A 17135-nucleotide genomic window follows, 5' to 3' on the forward strand; every position below is an offset into this window, starting at 1 on the left:
CTAGAATAACTCTGTGGGAAACATTATAAATTAACAGATGGTTTATACGTTTATAGATGAGGATTTTTTTTTAAAACCAAACCTCTCGGTCAACACAAGGAATTTATTTCAGAGTTCTGAAGTGTGACAGGAGCAAATGTCTGAGTCAAGAAGTAGTTAAGGATATACTGTCTTTACACTGTGGTATCACCAACAATTAACAATTTACCGACTCAAAAAAAAGAGAAATCTGACGTGACAGCAGGTGGTAAAGATTTTTATTCTTTATACAGGAAGTAGGTTGCGAAATATTAACGTGTGGATTTAAAACCCTGGAGAAACTCCCAAACTGCACTTTCTAAATATAATACAGTATACCAGCAAGTTAAGCCTGTTTGTTTCCATATTTGAGCTACCGTCCACGTATGCATGTCCCGACCAAAGCGAACTGACAACAACCCCAAAAGATTTGAAAATCCTCCTCAGAGCCCCAACCTTTCCTAAAATTAGAGAGCTGCATTAAATCTGATAAATTGTCTAAAGTGATGTGATTTGAGTCTGCCTCAGTGGGAGTTGAAGGCTACAAGTTTGGAAATGAAACCAATCTGGATGTGTGGAGTTAGGAAGAAGCTTACTGGGCTTGGGCACTATCTATTTTCTCAAACCTTCCCGAAATTTTACCAGGTATGCGGTTTATGCTGGTATTTGTGTGCAGCACTTCTTAACCTCTCTGACCAGTGAATTCACAACGTTCCACAAGCTCTCTCCGTTTCTTTGGTCTAATGAATAAACAAATTGTCAAGGAAGGTAATATACTCTTATTTTTCCTATTAGACAGAAAAACACAACTGCAGACTTCCTGAATGTAAGTTTGTGTCTTCCGCCGAACTAAGACGAGCTGAACTGCCTTGTTTACTAATCCAAACACACTTCATTCAGACTCGACAGAAACAAACAAAAAGCTCACCAAAACTGTCTTAGTTAATCTTGTTAGTTGTCTAGTTAGTTAGTCCACTCTTACAACAATAACCAACTCTGGTTTGGTTGAAATAAATCCTTAATTCATAGAGTTAGATGTTAAAATATGTTGTTTAGTCCCTCTGTGTCTCTCTGCCATTGCTAACTGGTTGTTTAATCCTGTCTTCACTACTGGCAGCCGCCATGTTTGCCAGCTCAGCTTCCTGTTCCACCAGCAGAAACTGACTTCTAGTGGCACGTGATGTGCACTACATACATTACATCCTCAATACAGCCTCTCCATATAAGTTTTTATAGATACCCCGGTATACTATAATAACTTGATTGTGCCCAAGCCTAGAGCTTACCAGACTACTGTAGCCGGCTTCTCATCTCTGCTTGAATCTATCAGCTGGATGCTATATTAGCCCCTATTAGCATTATACACGTGACTCTGCAACTGACCTGTAAGCAGTTGAGTTGCATTGTGGGTATTATAGGTGCCAGGTGTAAGAGGGAAGACAAATGCATGGATTAAAGACAATATCACCTGTTCTGTTGCATTGGTTTTAATCCTTTTTTTAAACTGTCTAGTGTGAGTCTGAATAATTAGCCTCACACACACATATCTGAGGAGGGTTACTGTATAATATATTTTATGGTGTCGACCAACAGATCCAAAAAAGAGGGATGAATTACTTGTTTAAAAAAGAAGAATTACTGATAACCACAAATAATTACTGAGGTTACTAAGCTACTAAGGTCCCAAAAGGTTTTAGATTGAACGTCTTAATCCTGTCATACAGCGGCTTCAGGGATCAATAACAAGCGGCCTGCCTTGTTTCACTGTCACAGAGGTCACACAGGGTGCACAACACCGAAGAGATGAGGAAATAAGATGGGAAATACAGGAAAAATATGTTCTCCCACAGGAATTTAACAGAAAGTAAAACGGAAAATCCGGAAGAACTTTGAAAGAGAAAATCAGTCGATGTGTTGTAATGGATGAGACTCCAACCTTATCTGCTACCTTACTTCAGCGCTGCTGCTGTCAAAGCTGCACTTTACTGTCGTTCTCCGCGTGGTTCTGCATGTGCTCCGGCAGCTTCTGCAGGACAAATACAAACAAGACTAAGGAACTCATGCACGCTGCTTGGCTAACGAGCCAACTGGTAATCTTCACTTTGTCGAAACAAAGATGGCGTCAGTTCATTACCTGCCGAACACACTGCTGCTTGCCAAAGAAAGTGCTGCAGCCTCTCCAGCGGCATTTGACAGACTGCAGATTCAGGTTGGTGTGGTCTTTGACGAGGTGCTGCAAAAGATGCTCCGCCATGCCGAAGATCAGAGCGCAATTCTGCCACTGAACAGGGGGCAAAGGTCACAGAGACACACATCAAGATACAAGTCAATAAAAAAAAAATTACAAAAAGTTTTTCCTCTAAGCTTCACTCTCTGTGTAATGAGTCATTACCCAGCAGCGGTAGTTCTTCATCAAGTTGAGCTTCACAGCTTGAACACTGCCATCATAGCAGCCTGTGTAGATCTGAGTGAGACAAACAATGGTAGATACATAGATTAACAATATTAGTCCATCGTTTGTGCACATTTAGATTCAGAAACATGGCTGGATCAGCTTTAGCAACATACCACACTCTTGTGTATGGCCATGCACATCACCATGTCATTGTGACCCCCGTACACCTGCAGGCGGTCATGGGACTGGAAAGACACAAAGTTTAAATGACGAGTTAATAGATGATTCAAGTGATGCACAAGACGACAGATACAGGGGTTAGTTAAAAAAACCCAGAACAAAATATATCTGCAGGTTTCAAGGAGTCAAATTTAAGATCTTTTTAAATGGCGGCCTGATTGTACCTCACTTCTAACACTGCAAATGGAAACTATGAGAAATCTAATTTAAATTAATAAAGGAAAAAAACTTGTTTTGATTATTTTACAGTGGTTGGTGAAGCAAAAAACAGCCTGTGTCCACTTTCTTAAACACACATCTTGGTAAATTTTAAATCATATATTCTGTACCTGGAGCTCGTAAACTCGGACCAGTTTATCCAGACAGGCTGTCACCATCACTTTCCCCAAGATGACTATTGATGTGACGGCATGACCGTGACCCTTGTAGATACGAACCAGCTCGCCCGTCTGCAAAAACAAAGACAGTGAACGCAAGAAATGGAAAGAGAAACATGCCAGAACAAAAACCCAGACACACACTCCGCATAAATTAACATTTAAATATAATAGGATTATAAATCTGAATAATCTCATTTTTTGTCACTTTAATAACTAAATTTGTGCTCAACTTTTAAGACACAGGAATTAAGATTAATAGATTTGTAATGTAGCAAGACAGGAAAGCAAACTTCAAGTGTCTGTCCATCCTTACTCGTAGATAATTTTAGCTATTGGGAAACTTTTTAACTTACGTGGATGTTGTGGGCATGAACAGATGTGTCACTGGAGCCACTGAAGACCAGGTCATTCACCACCTGAAAACAACAAAGAAACATGTAATTCAGTACACGTGATATACGAGTAATAATCTCTTTAATGACCAGATCTACACTTCATCTACAAGACATACAACCCAATGTTTTTCCAGCCGATGTAAATGTCTAAACTGGAGAATCTCCAGTTATTTAGCCTCCTTACCTGGACGAAAATCATTATAAAGTTTAACAGCTCAAGTGTTCAGATGTGGGTTTGTCTCCTCACCTTCATGCAGAGTACAGTTTTGGTGTGACCCTCCAGCGTGCGTAGCAGCAGGCCGCTCTTGGCGTCTCGTACGCTGATGGTGCTGTCGTAGGAGCCGACCAGCAGGACTCGGCGGGCGCCCTCCTGTGCTGTACCCAGGCAGCTCACACCTCGTGGGCCGTGGCACTCAAACACATCCAACTGCTTCAGAGTCTGAGTGAGAAAGACAGAGAGATCAGGGCTGAAGAAAATGTGGAGACAACTGTGCTACTGTTTTAAAGCAGCTGTCAGAACATTACTGCGACAGACAAGAATACAAAGGCAAGACCTACGCTCTGAAAATATAGTCAACAATTTATTTTGTTTGTTCGTTCAAATACACTGGTTACAGGTTAACACGTGCCAGAAACATAATCTGACAGAATATGACTAACACAAACCCAGTTTAGATTGTTGGTTTACTCAGGTTACAGCATATGAGTGTTTTTAAAGAGCCAGTGAAATAAAAAATACATTTTCAGTTTTAATTCTGTGTCTCTGCCTCAGTTAATCATTATGTGCTAAACTCCAGGCCCGCCCACTTTTAATTGGTCTAATCAGTTGCAAAGGAAGTGATTTAAACCCCTCTTGTGACTGTACTCCGCTCAAATATTCTCTACAAAAGCTAAAGATGCTCTAACTTCTCTTTCACTGGGACTTTGATGTCAAATCAGAAGAAATACCAACCACTCATGGTGCTGAAATCTTGAGTTTCCTCCCCTTTATTACAGTCACCCACCTTTAAGTCATAGCTAGCCACTGATCCATTGGCGAGTCCAGCGAACAGGATGTTCCAGGCAGTGTGCAAACACAACACTCTGTCCGATAGAGTGATCTGCTCCAGACACTTCGTGGTCTAAAAGTGAGAGGAGAGAAATATATCACTGAATAAAAAGACATTGAAACAACATGCAAACCAGAAGCCAGGAGGCAGAACTAAGCTCACAGAAGTGGGCGTGTATTTTAAGTATGATGGCAAAAACTGTGAGCAAAAGGCTTCATTCTCATTTTTTTGAAAAATCCAAAAAGCCGCCTCCAGCTGCTAAAACGCTTTCTGTGTGACCGGGGCCTAAAGCTGCTCTTTCTTTAACAACTGAAGCCACTCCTGGTCTAATAAGGGTTAGACACAAACAAATCATAAAGAGTCCAGACGTTTTGTACCTTTATGCTGTAACAGCGGATAGTCTGATCACTGGATCCGGTGTAGAGGCGCGCCGGCATGTTTGGGAACGATGCTACCAGCAGACAGTTGACTTTGTTTGTGTGACCTTCAAACACGGCCTGGTACTCCCTGTTCTGGATACACAGAGACAAAATATACATCTTATTATGATCCATTACCTTTGGTGCTTGGTATGTCGAAAAAATTGCATAACTTTATATGTAATAAATTCAATGTAACAGCAGCAACAACAGCAGTGCATAAAGATTATTGTGTGTTTTCTTTACCTGAAAAATGATTAGTTATTTTTTCACAACGAGTAAAAAGCAAAGAACAGTCTGCATGACACAGACGGATTGTCGTAGTTTAATAAGATTTGTTTAATGTCTGAGGAAGGATGCAGCTGTCAGCAGGGGCAAAATTTTGTAATCAACATACCATAAGACCGTAGGCCCGCGCCGTGTTGTCCCCTGAACACGTGTACAGTCGACCCTCGTGAACCTGGAGGCCGTGGACTGGTCCCGTGTGATTCAAAAAAGCTCCCACAGATGGCTCCTCATTCTCAACACCCTCTGAGGAAAAAAAAACCTTCAATGTACTGCCTTGTGGTTGTATACCTCCACCAACCAATCAAGTTGAAGTTTACATCAATGTCTGTCCAGGCTAATATGCAGCAATGACAGGAGACAATGCTTCACATATGGATGTTGCTACATCACATACATCTTCCCCCCAGCTGTGCAGAAGATCTATACGATTAACACAGTTTTAGGGGGCCACCCAAGACTGGTGTCACTAATCAAGTATCTGACCCAATTTCTTCCCTTCTGTTCCTGAGTTATGGTGATGAATAATGGCCAGAAAAGTGTTTTTGAAAAAGAACAGAGGCATCAGAATGCTATGGAGGTCCTTGCTCCAAGCAGCCCTCCACAAATAGCTTTCTTCAGGCTGCTGATTGGCCAACATGTTCTTTGTGTGGCTTTAGGGACATGGGTTAGCAGGAGACACAACACTCACCCAAAGGAACACTGGCATCCTTCACTGGCACAGCTGTCGGCTGAACTTTCCTGAGTTGTCAAGAGAAAAGAGTCGGTCACATTTCACACTTATAAATAAAGCAATGCTCGTAATGTTCAGGATTCTATACCAACTGTGATCTCACCTCTCAGCATCATTATCCTGAACCGCCTGTGTGCTTGAAGAATTAAATTCCACACTGACAGACTTCTCAGGGGGCTCTTGTTGGACTGGATCATCTGGTGCGTCCTCATTGTCTGATTCATCGATATCAATGACCACCGGGTTGGAGGGCTCCATCATTTTGACAGAGGCATCGCTCTCACTTCCTCCATCGTCGTCTGATGCTGCAGCAGATGCATTCTGACCTCTTTTGGGGGCTGAAGTGGAGTCAGACTTCTCTGCTGCTGGCTCTTTTCCTTTAACTTGCTCTGTACTGAGATTTCCTCCTGCCTCTTCCTCAGAATCACTGTCAGCTGGCTGTGCTTCTTCGCTCGCTAACCTCACAGTCTGCTGATTTACATTTGGCGATACAGAGGGCTCAGATTGGAGTTGTTTCAGAGAGGTGACAGCAGTTGTTGGAGCAGCTAAGCTTGTTGATGGCAGCAGCAGTGAGGGGAGCAAATCAGCGGGAAACAAGGGCACAGGTTGGGTCGCAGGTACCTGAGGTGTCTCAGAGTTACAGGGGAGCATTTTGGCAAACTGACTGGCCTGTCCTGCTGCGGACTGTTGGAAGATTTCTTGCTTTACTTGCATGGCTGTCAGGGCAAGGGGGCTGATGGAAGATACTGGGTTTGTGGGTGATGGCTGAGTGGGGAAGGCACTAGAGGAAGGAAGGGGAGAGAGTCGTGCCCCTGCTGGTGAGGTGGTGGCTCTCTCTGTTATGGTAGATGCTCCTGAGTATCCTCCTGAGAGAGATGAAGAAAGACAAAGGTAAAATAATGTTGCATGTGAGGTCATTTAAAGCAAAGGGTAAACTGACTGTACCTTGCATCCCCTGCAGGATTTCAATGCGCTGGGCTCTCAGACTGTTGATCTCAGCAGTAAACTACAACAGCAGGAAGAACAGTTTAATGTAAACAAATGAAAAGACACCTGAGGAAACAGTAAAACAGATTTATGTATCTCCATTAGTGGTGTTACCTGCTGTCTCAATAACAGGAGTCTTTGGACCTCTGTGTAGGCAGCTTGCAGGGCACTGCGGGCCTGGATCAGAGACCTGTCCAAATCCTGCAACGAGTGGCTCAGCTCATCCTCCCTCAGAGACACGGCCAACAGCTGGTCCATCTGGCCCTGGTCTGTACGGCAGGAAGAAAGGGAAAAATACACACTGAGATTTACTGGATGACATTTCTTTCTTTAATGTGACAACTTGACCGGAATCAAAACATCATCTGTCTAAATGAATCTGTGGTTCAGAGTCAGTGTGCAGGCATTATCCTTCTCAGTTATGTCGTTGTACAGCAGCCTTGCTTGTACCTACACATGATGTGCATATATTTACATTTGCCCCTTTCAAAAAAGACAATAACAAATAAAGGAAGCTAGCTCCAATAGTCGACCAAAGATTAGTCACTCAGAAAGTTCATAGGTCGGCAACATTTCATTGGTCGCTTAGAGCTCTCAAATGTCAGAATTACCTGTGTTTGACTTTGTTTTCTTCTTTTTTCCACTTGACTGCTTATCAGAAACGTCATCATACTGCAAGAACACACAACAATTAATTTCCAATAATAAAAATCTATCAGTTGGATCTTCCAGCTGTGACCTACACTCACCATGTTGTGTTTCCTCTTGCTGGCACCACTGCTGGCTCTCAAATCCCCGTTCTCATCCTCACAGCGTTGCTCCATCTTCACAGAGACGGCGTGGACCGTCTGCCTGCTGCAGCCTTCCTGAGGCTCCAAAGGCTCCTGCACCTGAGGAGCTGACTGGGTTTCTGTGCGAGAGTCATTATATACTGTGTCCTGGGGCGGAGGAGGTAGTCCAGTCCAGTGTGCAGCTGAAGGACTGTTTGGGAACGACTCCCAGTGGAAGCCCTCTGACAGAGTCGTGTCAGATTCTGCTTGTGTTGAGCTTTGTTGGTTCGATAGAGGGTTTGCCAGCTGAATTCCAAACCTGTTACCACACAGAATTAAAACAACAAATAAAAATCCCTGTTTGGCAAATACAGGTTAAAATGGATACAGCGGAAAAGACATGAAGAGGTTACCTGGGCATGCTTTTGCCCCTCGCCTGCTTCTTCCTCTCCTCATACATCTCCCTCCAGTTCGACTTACTACTGCCCCCTGATAAGCTGAACACTTTATTCAGGGTTGGTTTAAGTCCAGCCGCATTTCCCCCCTGAACTGTGGCTGATCTGTGGGCGATTCGAATCCTGCGGGTGATGTTCGAGGTAGGCTCAGAGGTCTGGCTGTCAGGCGGGGCCTGAGATTCTCTCTCTTTGCTGTTTAATGCTCTATTTGAGTCACTTGCAGACACTGAGCTTTTCTCACACTGTTGTGTCGCTCCCTGTGTCGTTCTAAATGTCGTCTGCTTTGGCTCAGGAGGAGCAACACTGGACGAAGAAACGCCAGAATGGGATGCACGAGCAGGGCTGTTGACCTGTGAAGACTGCACAGATGGAGCTGCAGCAGAAGTGACGGGAAGTGTAGCCTCCTTGGCGTGCCTCCTACAGGAGCCGCCTGTCGGCGACTCTTTCTCAGTCACCCGGACACCCGCCTCACTGCTCTGCTTCCGGGCTTCACGGTCAGCTCTGCACGGCTCCCTCACACCAAGCGCTCTTCTGATTTGACGGAGCATCGCGCTGATGTCGACATCCCGTATGGGAGCTGCATTGGCAGATCCACTCGCTGAAGCATGGTGAGCTGAACCTTCTCGTCCTGGCTGAGAAGATTCCGTGCTCTCATTTTGGCCGTGACCAAAGATGATGGCTCCGTTATGAGGAAGCTGGTCACTGGTGAAGTCTCCATCATACTGCTTGTTGTAATAGTCATTCTGGCTGTTGGTAGGCCATGATTTTTGTCCCGGCTTGTTAGTGACACCTCCTTGTGGTCTCCTATTAAGTCTGTCCGACTGGGAGCTCTCAGTTTTGACTGAATAGTTGTCAGGCTGCTGTGCTGATTGGGTGGACTGGTCTCGAACATTAGAGCAATGCAGAGTTCGACCTGCAGGTTCTCCTGACAAATAAGTCAATCTTCCACTTTGAGACTGCAAAACTGATTCTCTTTGGTAAAGAGGTCTTTGCAGACTGGATACTTTATTCTCTTTGTTTTGAACAACAGCATCATTTCTCTCCTGCTGGTACGTTCCCTGTTTCAGTATCCTCGTGTTCACTTGTTTGGATTTTTCCGGCCTCGCTACATTGGACACCGCCATGTTTTTACGGCTGCCTCCCTGTTGCATGGCTGCACGCTTCTGACCAGCTATCTGCTTCAGTTTCTTCTTTTTCTTTTTCATTGCTTTCTTCCTGTAATGAAAAAAAAACACAAGTTATTAAAACATATCACAACACGGAGAGAATAAAATGCAAACAGATATATAGGATAAATTATTACTCCTCTTTTTTTAGTGTCTTGTTTCTCTCCAGGATCTGGCCCATGGTCTCTTTGTCCAGAGTCTTGAACAGAGAGAGGGCCTTCACCTTCTTCTGCGTCAAGCTCTTCAATTTGGCTTTGTGTTCAGCGGTGGAGATGTGCCGAGCGTACTCGTTTAAACCCATGGAGGAGGCCTTACACGCCTGACACTCATGAAATGAATCCCTGATAATGAAAAAAACACAACAAACACCATTTTTGTCGGACATGAGGAGATGTCAGAGTCCCTGCTTTTAGCTCTCTGTTCAGATCAAAACAACAAAATGGTGCCCATGAGAGTTTTGGGCCAATGCATGTTATGATTATGTGTTCTCAGTATGTCAGGGTTGGGTATAATTTGATATTTTTGATACTAATGCCAACACAACACCTGAGTTTCAATACGATACCAATACAATATTCTTTTAAGACCTTACATTGACAAATATAAACCTGTTTTTCTACAAACAATTAACTTTATGAGTCAAACTTCTCGCTGAAGGAAATACTCCTGAGGAATGCAGCCTAAACATATGTTGTACATATGGTGTCATCATAGAAATAGAACAGGGGTGCACTCCAAATAGCTTACTTTTTGTTTTTACTTTCAGGATGTACTGCAGCTGCCCTTTAAAAGTACATACTGTTGCATGCAATATGCACACAATCGGGACATACTGCTTTGTCATAACATAATGTCCTGAACTTTGACCCTCTTTCTAATATATCTGTTACCTTGGAGATAAACCAAAACACTGTTCATAGAGCTTGCAAGAGACGGAGGTCAACCCGGAGAGCTCTGCGATGTATGTAGTTTTGCTTTTAAATTATAACTGCATACATTGTAGATTCTAACATTATATTCACAGCAGTGAAATTACACATGCATTTCTATTGATATTTTCAAACTTATGTCCTTTTCTTGTTAGTAATCTTTATGATTATTTAGTTTATTTAAATAAGTAACATTCCAATTGTTATTCAAACGTGTCATCAGTTACTTCAATGCGCTGTCAGCCGTTATTGCGACTTCTAAGGGCTGTCAATTAGCTGTCAAGCTGTCATCTTTTTGCAGCCCAGTTGATGTGACATATTTTGCAGTATGCAAGCCACTGTGCAGAGGATTGTGGAATAGCTAAAAAAGCATGTTGGCTTGCAAACTGCAAAATATGGCCACATGTAATAGAACATCCTGGTATTTATGGCATACTGCACTTGACATGCTGTATATTGGGACATACTGTTTTCTGACACACTAAATGTATGGGTATTGGAACATACAGTGATTTTTTTAATGGGTGCCATCCTTCTACTTCTTTTCTCAGATCATACTACACCCCCCACCAAAATGTCTTAAGTGCATTATGTGTGTTTATCAGGGCTGCAACGATTAGTTGACTAATCGATGACTAATCAACTATTAAAATAATCAGTGACGATTTTAGTAGTCGACTAATCGGTTTGAGTCATTTTTCATAGAAAAGTACTATAAAAGTACCCCATAATACTCTTATTGCAGCTTGTTACGTTCAAATATTGGCGACTTTACACACTCTCCCATGACAAACTAAAACCCTTTGGCGTGAGTACGAAACAAGACATTAGATGACATCATTTTGGGGTTTGGGAGAGACAGACCGACATTTTTCAACATTTTAACACATTTTTCGATAAAATGATTAGTCGACAATGAAAATAATGGTTAGTTGCCGCCCTAGTGTTCATTGGTGTATTTTTGCATCCCTCATGAAAAAAAAATGATGAAATTAAATAATTCTTAAATGAAACTGTCGTTGACTAATATCACTCACTTGCCCAGCACAGTCTCCAGCTCCCTGTGATGCAGCATACTATGCACATGCTCTTGTGCTTCCTGTAGTAAAGAGACATAACGTCAAGATTATAAATCTTTTGTGACAGCTCAATATTGTAGGAAAAACCCATATCCAGCAGCCCAGCAGTGTTACTCATTAAAATGTATTGATTAATATAGAGCCACTTACATGTTTCATATGAAACCTGCGACACAGAATACAGTAGTTCCTTTTGGTGTTCTTGTAGTTTTTAGAGTTGTGGTTGTTCTTTTTCTTCACAGGGGGTTTCACCACCTTTTCATTTGGGGTTTGAACCTTTGCCATTTCTAAACAGGTGAACACAAGAACAGCACATGTGTGAAAACAAAGCTCTGCAGCACAGGATAAATATAGCCTAACTGCAGTGTCTCAATAGCATCATACCATCACAGAATAAAAGCCTTGGGCCTATGCGACATAAACTGCAGGTGATATTTTACGTAATATCGACATTAGGGTGAACACAATGACACAATTTATAACCAACACACCACTGCAGTAATCCAGTGTTAACAGCTGCACAACGTGGGTGTCAAGTCAAAGCTAGCCAACGTTCACTGAAGCACGTTTGAGGTGAGCTAAACAAGCTAACGGTCCGCGCGTTACAGCTAACACCAGCCGTTGGGTAACGTTAACAGCACTTAGCTTAAATCCTAACCGACTGTTCTGACACGAATAGTATCTATAAAATTTAAATGCCTCATATTTACCAGACAATTTTCACATGGCAACAAAACTCTACTGCAGCTCAACCGCCATGTTTGCGCACGTAAATTACGTAGCCGTGACGTCTCCCAATCGTTCGGAGATGACACCGGAAGTGAGGCAGCGGCGGGCGGTCTTCATAGATCTACAAATTACAGTTGGGGGGTTTGCAACGATGTCCGCTGACCACGGTGTTTTACAACTCTAATGAGCCGCAGGGGCCACCGTCCAGTGCGGAAGAGATGTTTTCGCAACCCTAAAAAGGCTGTTGACAGTGTTTTATCGCCAACTGACTTGAATAAAATAGGCTTTTAAAGTTAAAATGTGCAACGGCTGCGTGCAGAAAGAATACCCGGACCGGGTAAGTCGAGGCAACAAGCTTACTACTTACTTACTACTTATTTTTAGGGCACAACGCCCACTTGGTATACTAGTAAGTAAGGGTGATAGTTAGCTAGTTAGCTATGGTGAGTAACGCTAATTTATGTAAGGACAGGAAAACCAAGCACCTCAAAAGATGATGTTTTGGTATAATGTTAAGGCTTAAGGATAAATTCCAGGGCGCCATTGGTAAAGCATAAAGAGTTAACTGTGGTCCTGTGATGTGCTGCTCAGGGCAACACCTGTCTGGAGAATGGCTCCTACCTGATGAACTACCTGGGCTGTGCCAACTGCCACCAGAGGGACTTTGTGCTGATCAGCAATAAAGCCACAGAGGATGATGATGGAGAGGAGATCGTCACATATGACCGTTAGTCACTCTTCTTCCTCTTGTGCTCCTCACACAACTTCACCAAGCGTTTGTTATTGTAGTGGGGAAAAACCTTTAGATTTAAAAGTATGATTCGACTGTTTATGCACTGTTTTTCAGATTTGGGCTGATTCAAGCTGAGGTTAATCTTAAATAATATCATGCAGTGGTGTTTTAGTAGTGCTAGTGTGTAGTAAAGTAGTACTAGTGTGCTTCCGACTTTGTGGCAGCAGTTTGAGGAAGATTCTTTTCCTGTTTCAACATGCCACAGTCCATAAGTATTTAACAGGCCTGCACAGAGCTCTGGTCTGAAGGAGAACACCTCTTAAAGTAAGAATTTCAATATAGTATCTCCAGGGCTGCACAATATGCACAAGAAATTATAATGCAATTTATGAACAGATTTTAGTGGGAATGGTGAATGGTTGTCTGTCTCTATGTGTCAGCCCTGTGATAGTCTGGCGACCTGTCCAGGGTGTACCCTGCCTCTCACCCAGTGTCACCTGGGATAGGCTCCAGCACCACCGCGACCCCTAACAGGACAAGGGTTACGGAAATGAATAAATTAAAAAAACATTAAAAGGATGATGATATCTTTGCTGGGGTCTGTACCGAGCAAACACTTTTCCTTATGTCTTGGACATGATTTGTCGGCTGGGGCATCTCTATAGCACCACAAAGTTTCATTTATAATGGCATGTTGGGACTTTGTTTTTACTTCCAACAAAAAAATTGCAGCTCCTGCAATTGGCCATATTGTGTTTTTGATAATGTTTTAATTAACTGTGCAGCCCTAGTTATTTACATGGTCTAGGAAACTTCAATCAGTATTTGTGAACATGAGCTTCTCTCTCTTAAAGCTAGAAACCACAAAAGTAGTACTCAAACTCATAATGTCATCACATATAAAGTCGGGAGCTGCTTCATAGACAATAAACGTGAGGCTGATTTTGAGGACCCACAGAAAGCTTGTTTCCTTTTTTATAGACCGCATGGTAATGTGTGTTTATAATAACTTGCAGGTTCTACTCCCATATCATGTACATGAAATGTAAAACATTTTTGTTTTTTAGCCGCCTTAAAAACGTCCTAACTAAAAAACATAATCTCAGTTAAAGTGTATGCTATGTTTAGAGTATTTTCATGGCTTTACCTTGCTGTCAGAAAGCCCTTTCAGTCGTACCAGCATGTTTAACTCTACATCTTAAAACGTTAAGGTCACAGCTGAAAATAACAACAGAAATTAACAAGTTTGTGGATTTCACATATGTCGGCAATTCAAATCATTTGCCAGTTGTCTACCCGGAGGTGACTGTTGTGAGCATGACGTTACATTGATTCGATCTACACTCAAATGAGCTTTATTCTATTGCAATGTTTTCAGCTCTGAAACAGAAAATGTACCCATATACTCAGAACATTCCCCTGGGTGCTTTTAAGTGTCATCAATAATATCTTTCCCAAGTCTTTGTCTTTGGAGCAGCTCCAGACTCTATACTTGATGACATCACAACTTTGAGTTTGAGCACTTTAGTTTTTGGGAGAGAGTTGTTCATATCGTAAAATATTTTTGGATTGTAGGAATAACTTATGTGAATTTTGAAAATGGGCGTAGCTCCCCTTTAACATCAGGCCGACCTCATTACTGCGATTGTGCCTTCATGGGAACAATCTCCACAGCTAGGTTCCAAAATCTTGTGGAAAACCTTTAAAGAAGGGTGGAGGCTGTTAAAGCAGAATATTAATGTGTCAGAATGGTAATGGCTATACAGTGTATGAAGAAAAATTTACAGAATCTGTCACAACTCACCAAAAGTCAATGGTAACAACGCCCACCTTCTAAGAAACTCATCTTCAGTATGTTTAAAAATGATCCATCAATGCCCATTTCTCTTTCCAGATGTCTGCAAAAACTGTGACCACGTCATCGCCAGGCACGAATACACTTTCTCTGTTGTTGATGAATACCAGGTAAGGTGTCTGCACACTAGTTTATTAACCATATGGTGATCTGTATTTGTATGTGTTAGTTGCTGCCTTGTACAGTCTGTATATTACATCTGTTATGTGTTGTCCAGGAGTACACTATGCTCTGCATGCTGTGTGGAAAGGCAGAGGACTCCATCAGTGTGTTACCAGATGACCCCAGACAGTCTGCGCCTCTCTTCTAGACGTCACACCAGCAGGTCATGATTCATGTTTTAGATCGAGTGTCACCTCCACAGACGTGTTGCTGGCTGCTGGTTATCATCCTTTTAAATTTTAATGCACCTCTTCAATTATATATTCCATATTTTAAGTCCTTGTCTGTTTATAAACCACTGTATGCTGATATCAGTTGAGCAGGACGTTGCTTTTTATTATCCATGACAAGACCAGATAATCTGTATGTGAATTGATGTACTGTAAATAAACATTTTTTACTAGTAAGGATTTTAATACCGTCTGCATTTTACTGCTCGTGACATTATATCTGATGTTGCAAAGTCAGAATGACATGCAGCTATTGGAGTTAGAGGGTTTGTTAATTATCCAAAAAATAGCTATAATTTGATTTAAAAATGGCTAAATGGTTGTTTCAAGCGTTAGGATATTTTAAAAACAAAATGTTTATCAGCTTATATGGTTCAAAATTATTTATTTTACCAAGTAGCTTGCCCCCAAATAGTATGGCTCATAGCCACCAAACAGTTTGGAGTGTTTTGATTATGTTAAGCTCTGAGCACAGATGCTGTGCAGCCCAAATTTGGGGATGGTTGCTTGAGATAAAAACACAAGGTCAAGACTGAACTTTCAAACGTATATTTGTGAGTCAGCGTAGACGAGAAAAGGGCTCAGAAACATTTCAAACATTTCCATGACAGCTGGTCAAACTTTAAAGCTTCTAAACAGCTACTGAGGGGACGTTTTTAGTGGATGTTGCTCAACATCTGGCCGTTTGTTGTAGTTTCCTGTGTAGCAGCATTGATTCATAACCTACCCATATCAGCCATACTGCACCCTTCATATTTAATGCACCCCCTCTCTTATGTACGTACATAGACACTGAGAAACCTGAGGGATGTTTTGGTAAAAGTATGTGGCAAGAAAGCCCAAAGAACAATAAATCTTGCACTTATGTAAAGGATTTTAGCGCTTATCTCTGAGATCTAATCTGTTTATGTCCACACGTCCTTTAACCTCCTGTCAGTTACTGCTGTTAAACTTTAAACAGTGAGCACAACAGATGGAGGAGCCTTCATTTCCCTGTCGTCATCTGGTGACCCCCTCTATTCAGTCACCAGCTCATCAGCAGTCTCTCTTGTGCTTACAGAGAAGTCTGTCTGGGAAAACAGCTGCTGTGACAGAATCTGACAGGCGATTGTTGTCAGGGGACATTTTGCAGTCTGAGCTGGTGTGACTTGAGTTTAACTTGAGAAAAAATAAACACTGCTTCATCATTTGAGTGTGTTTGCTCAAGGTTTATCAGTCTGCCTTGACTGCCCTTTCTTCAGTTATCTGATCACTGAAAGCGCAGCTAAGCTCAGGACTATTTTTTTCACAGAAACTTGCTCTAAAAATATAATCCACCCACAGTGATGACCTGAGAATTACCCAGAGTAACAGGGGCACTGCTGCTGTTTTCCATTGCTGTAAATACCACAAAACAAATTGCATTCAACTGTATCAAGGTGGCAGGAAAAATTTCAAGGGATGCCCCCTGAAAGTCAGAGATTTGAATCATCAGTTGGAGACCAAACAGTCGACTGAGATTGCTTCAAATTGAGCAGTTGTGCAGTGTATTTCTGGGGACAGTTTGGTTCCCAGATTTTGCTGCAGAGTGAGCACTCTTGACTTTCACGATACTCCTTGGTAGAGTCAGCTGCAGACAAGATGCAGCTGCACAGAGGAGGAAAAACCTTCCAACGAAAGGCTCCGAGTAAACATTATCCTCTCTCCTCTGCTTGTAAGTGTTGAGTTTACAGCTCGAAGCAAGTTGACATGACACAGTCTCTGGTTTTTGTTTGATAACTAGCATTGGAAAAAAGTTTTGTTGCTGATTTCTGATTGGTCATTAGCACCATTAGTTTGTTTACTGTATTACATGAATGCCATTGTCACTGAACCATTCAAACTTTAAAACTTTATATGGAAAAAAACCCCACTGATCATTGAGTATTCGCATTGAACAACCAAATCTGATTCAACTGACATAATTCTGAGTCAAGGTACAACCCTAGAAATATCTCGGGCAAATAAAACCAAAACTATCTGCACACTGCTGGGAGCTAATAAAGAACTAATGGGTAAATTTAGGTGAACTGGCCCTTTAATCACATCAAAAAAATGCAGCAGGTGTAATGATGGGACTGAAGAACCAGTTCCAAATTGCCCAATCC

General features: G+C 42.1%; 2 protein-coding genes across 3 annotated transcripts; one reads left to right on the forward strand and one right to left on the reverse strand.

Moving 5' to 3' along the window:
- Positions 1–241: 241 nt before the first annotated feature.
- Positions 242–12096, reverse strand: znf106b (zinc finger protein 106b). 2 transcript variants are annotated; one of them, XM_050059071.1, is made up of 21 exons: positions 12011–12096; positions 11451–11587; positions 11259–11320; positions 9430–9633; positions 8085–9341; positions 7651–7990; positions 7513–7573; positions 7016–7170; positions 6860–6920; positions 6018–6780; positions 5873–5922; positions 5294–5427; positions 4855–4989; positions 4433–4549; positions 3676–3867; positions 3387–3449; positions 2983–3102; positions 2587–2658; positions 2411–2482; positions 2153–2299; positions 242–2044 (listed from the first exon to the last, which is right to left on the reverse strand). In XM_050059071.1, the coding sequence occupies exons 2-21, from the start codon at positions 11583–11585 to the stop codon at positions 1988–1990; spliced, it is 4197 nt and encodes a 1398-aa protein (XP_049915028.1). In that variant the 5' UTR covers positions 11586–11587; positions 12011–12096; the 3' UTR covers positions 242–1987. The 2 variants fall into 2 exon arrangements, with proteins under 2 accessions (XP_049915028.1, XP_049915026.1); XM_050059069.1 differs by lacking the exon at positions 12011–12096 and adding an exon at positions 11792–11982.
- A 76-nt stretch (positions 12097–12172) lies between these two features.
- Positions 12173–15195, forward strand: churc1 (churchill domain containing 1). The gene is made up of 4 exons (XM_050058183.1): positions 12173–12366; positions 12621–12756; positions 14657–14727; positions 14835–15195. The coding sequence occupies exons 1-4, from the start codon at positions 12328–12330 to the stop codon at positions 14925–14927; spliced, it is 339 nt and encodes a 112-aa protein (XP_049914140.1). The 5' UTR covers positions 12173–12327; the 3' UTR covers positions 14928–15195.
- Positions 15196–17135: the final 1940 nt, after the last annotated feature.

This window comes from Epinephelus moara, chromosome 12, assembly GCF_006386435.1.
Source record: "Epinephelus moara isolate mb chromosome 12, YSFRI_EMoa_1.0, whole genome shotgun sequence".
Classification (NCBI taxonomy): domain Eukaryota; kingdom Metazoa; phylum Chordata; class Actinopteri; order Perciformes; family Serranidae; genus Epinephelus; species Epinephelus moara.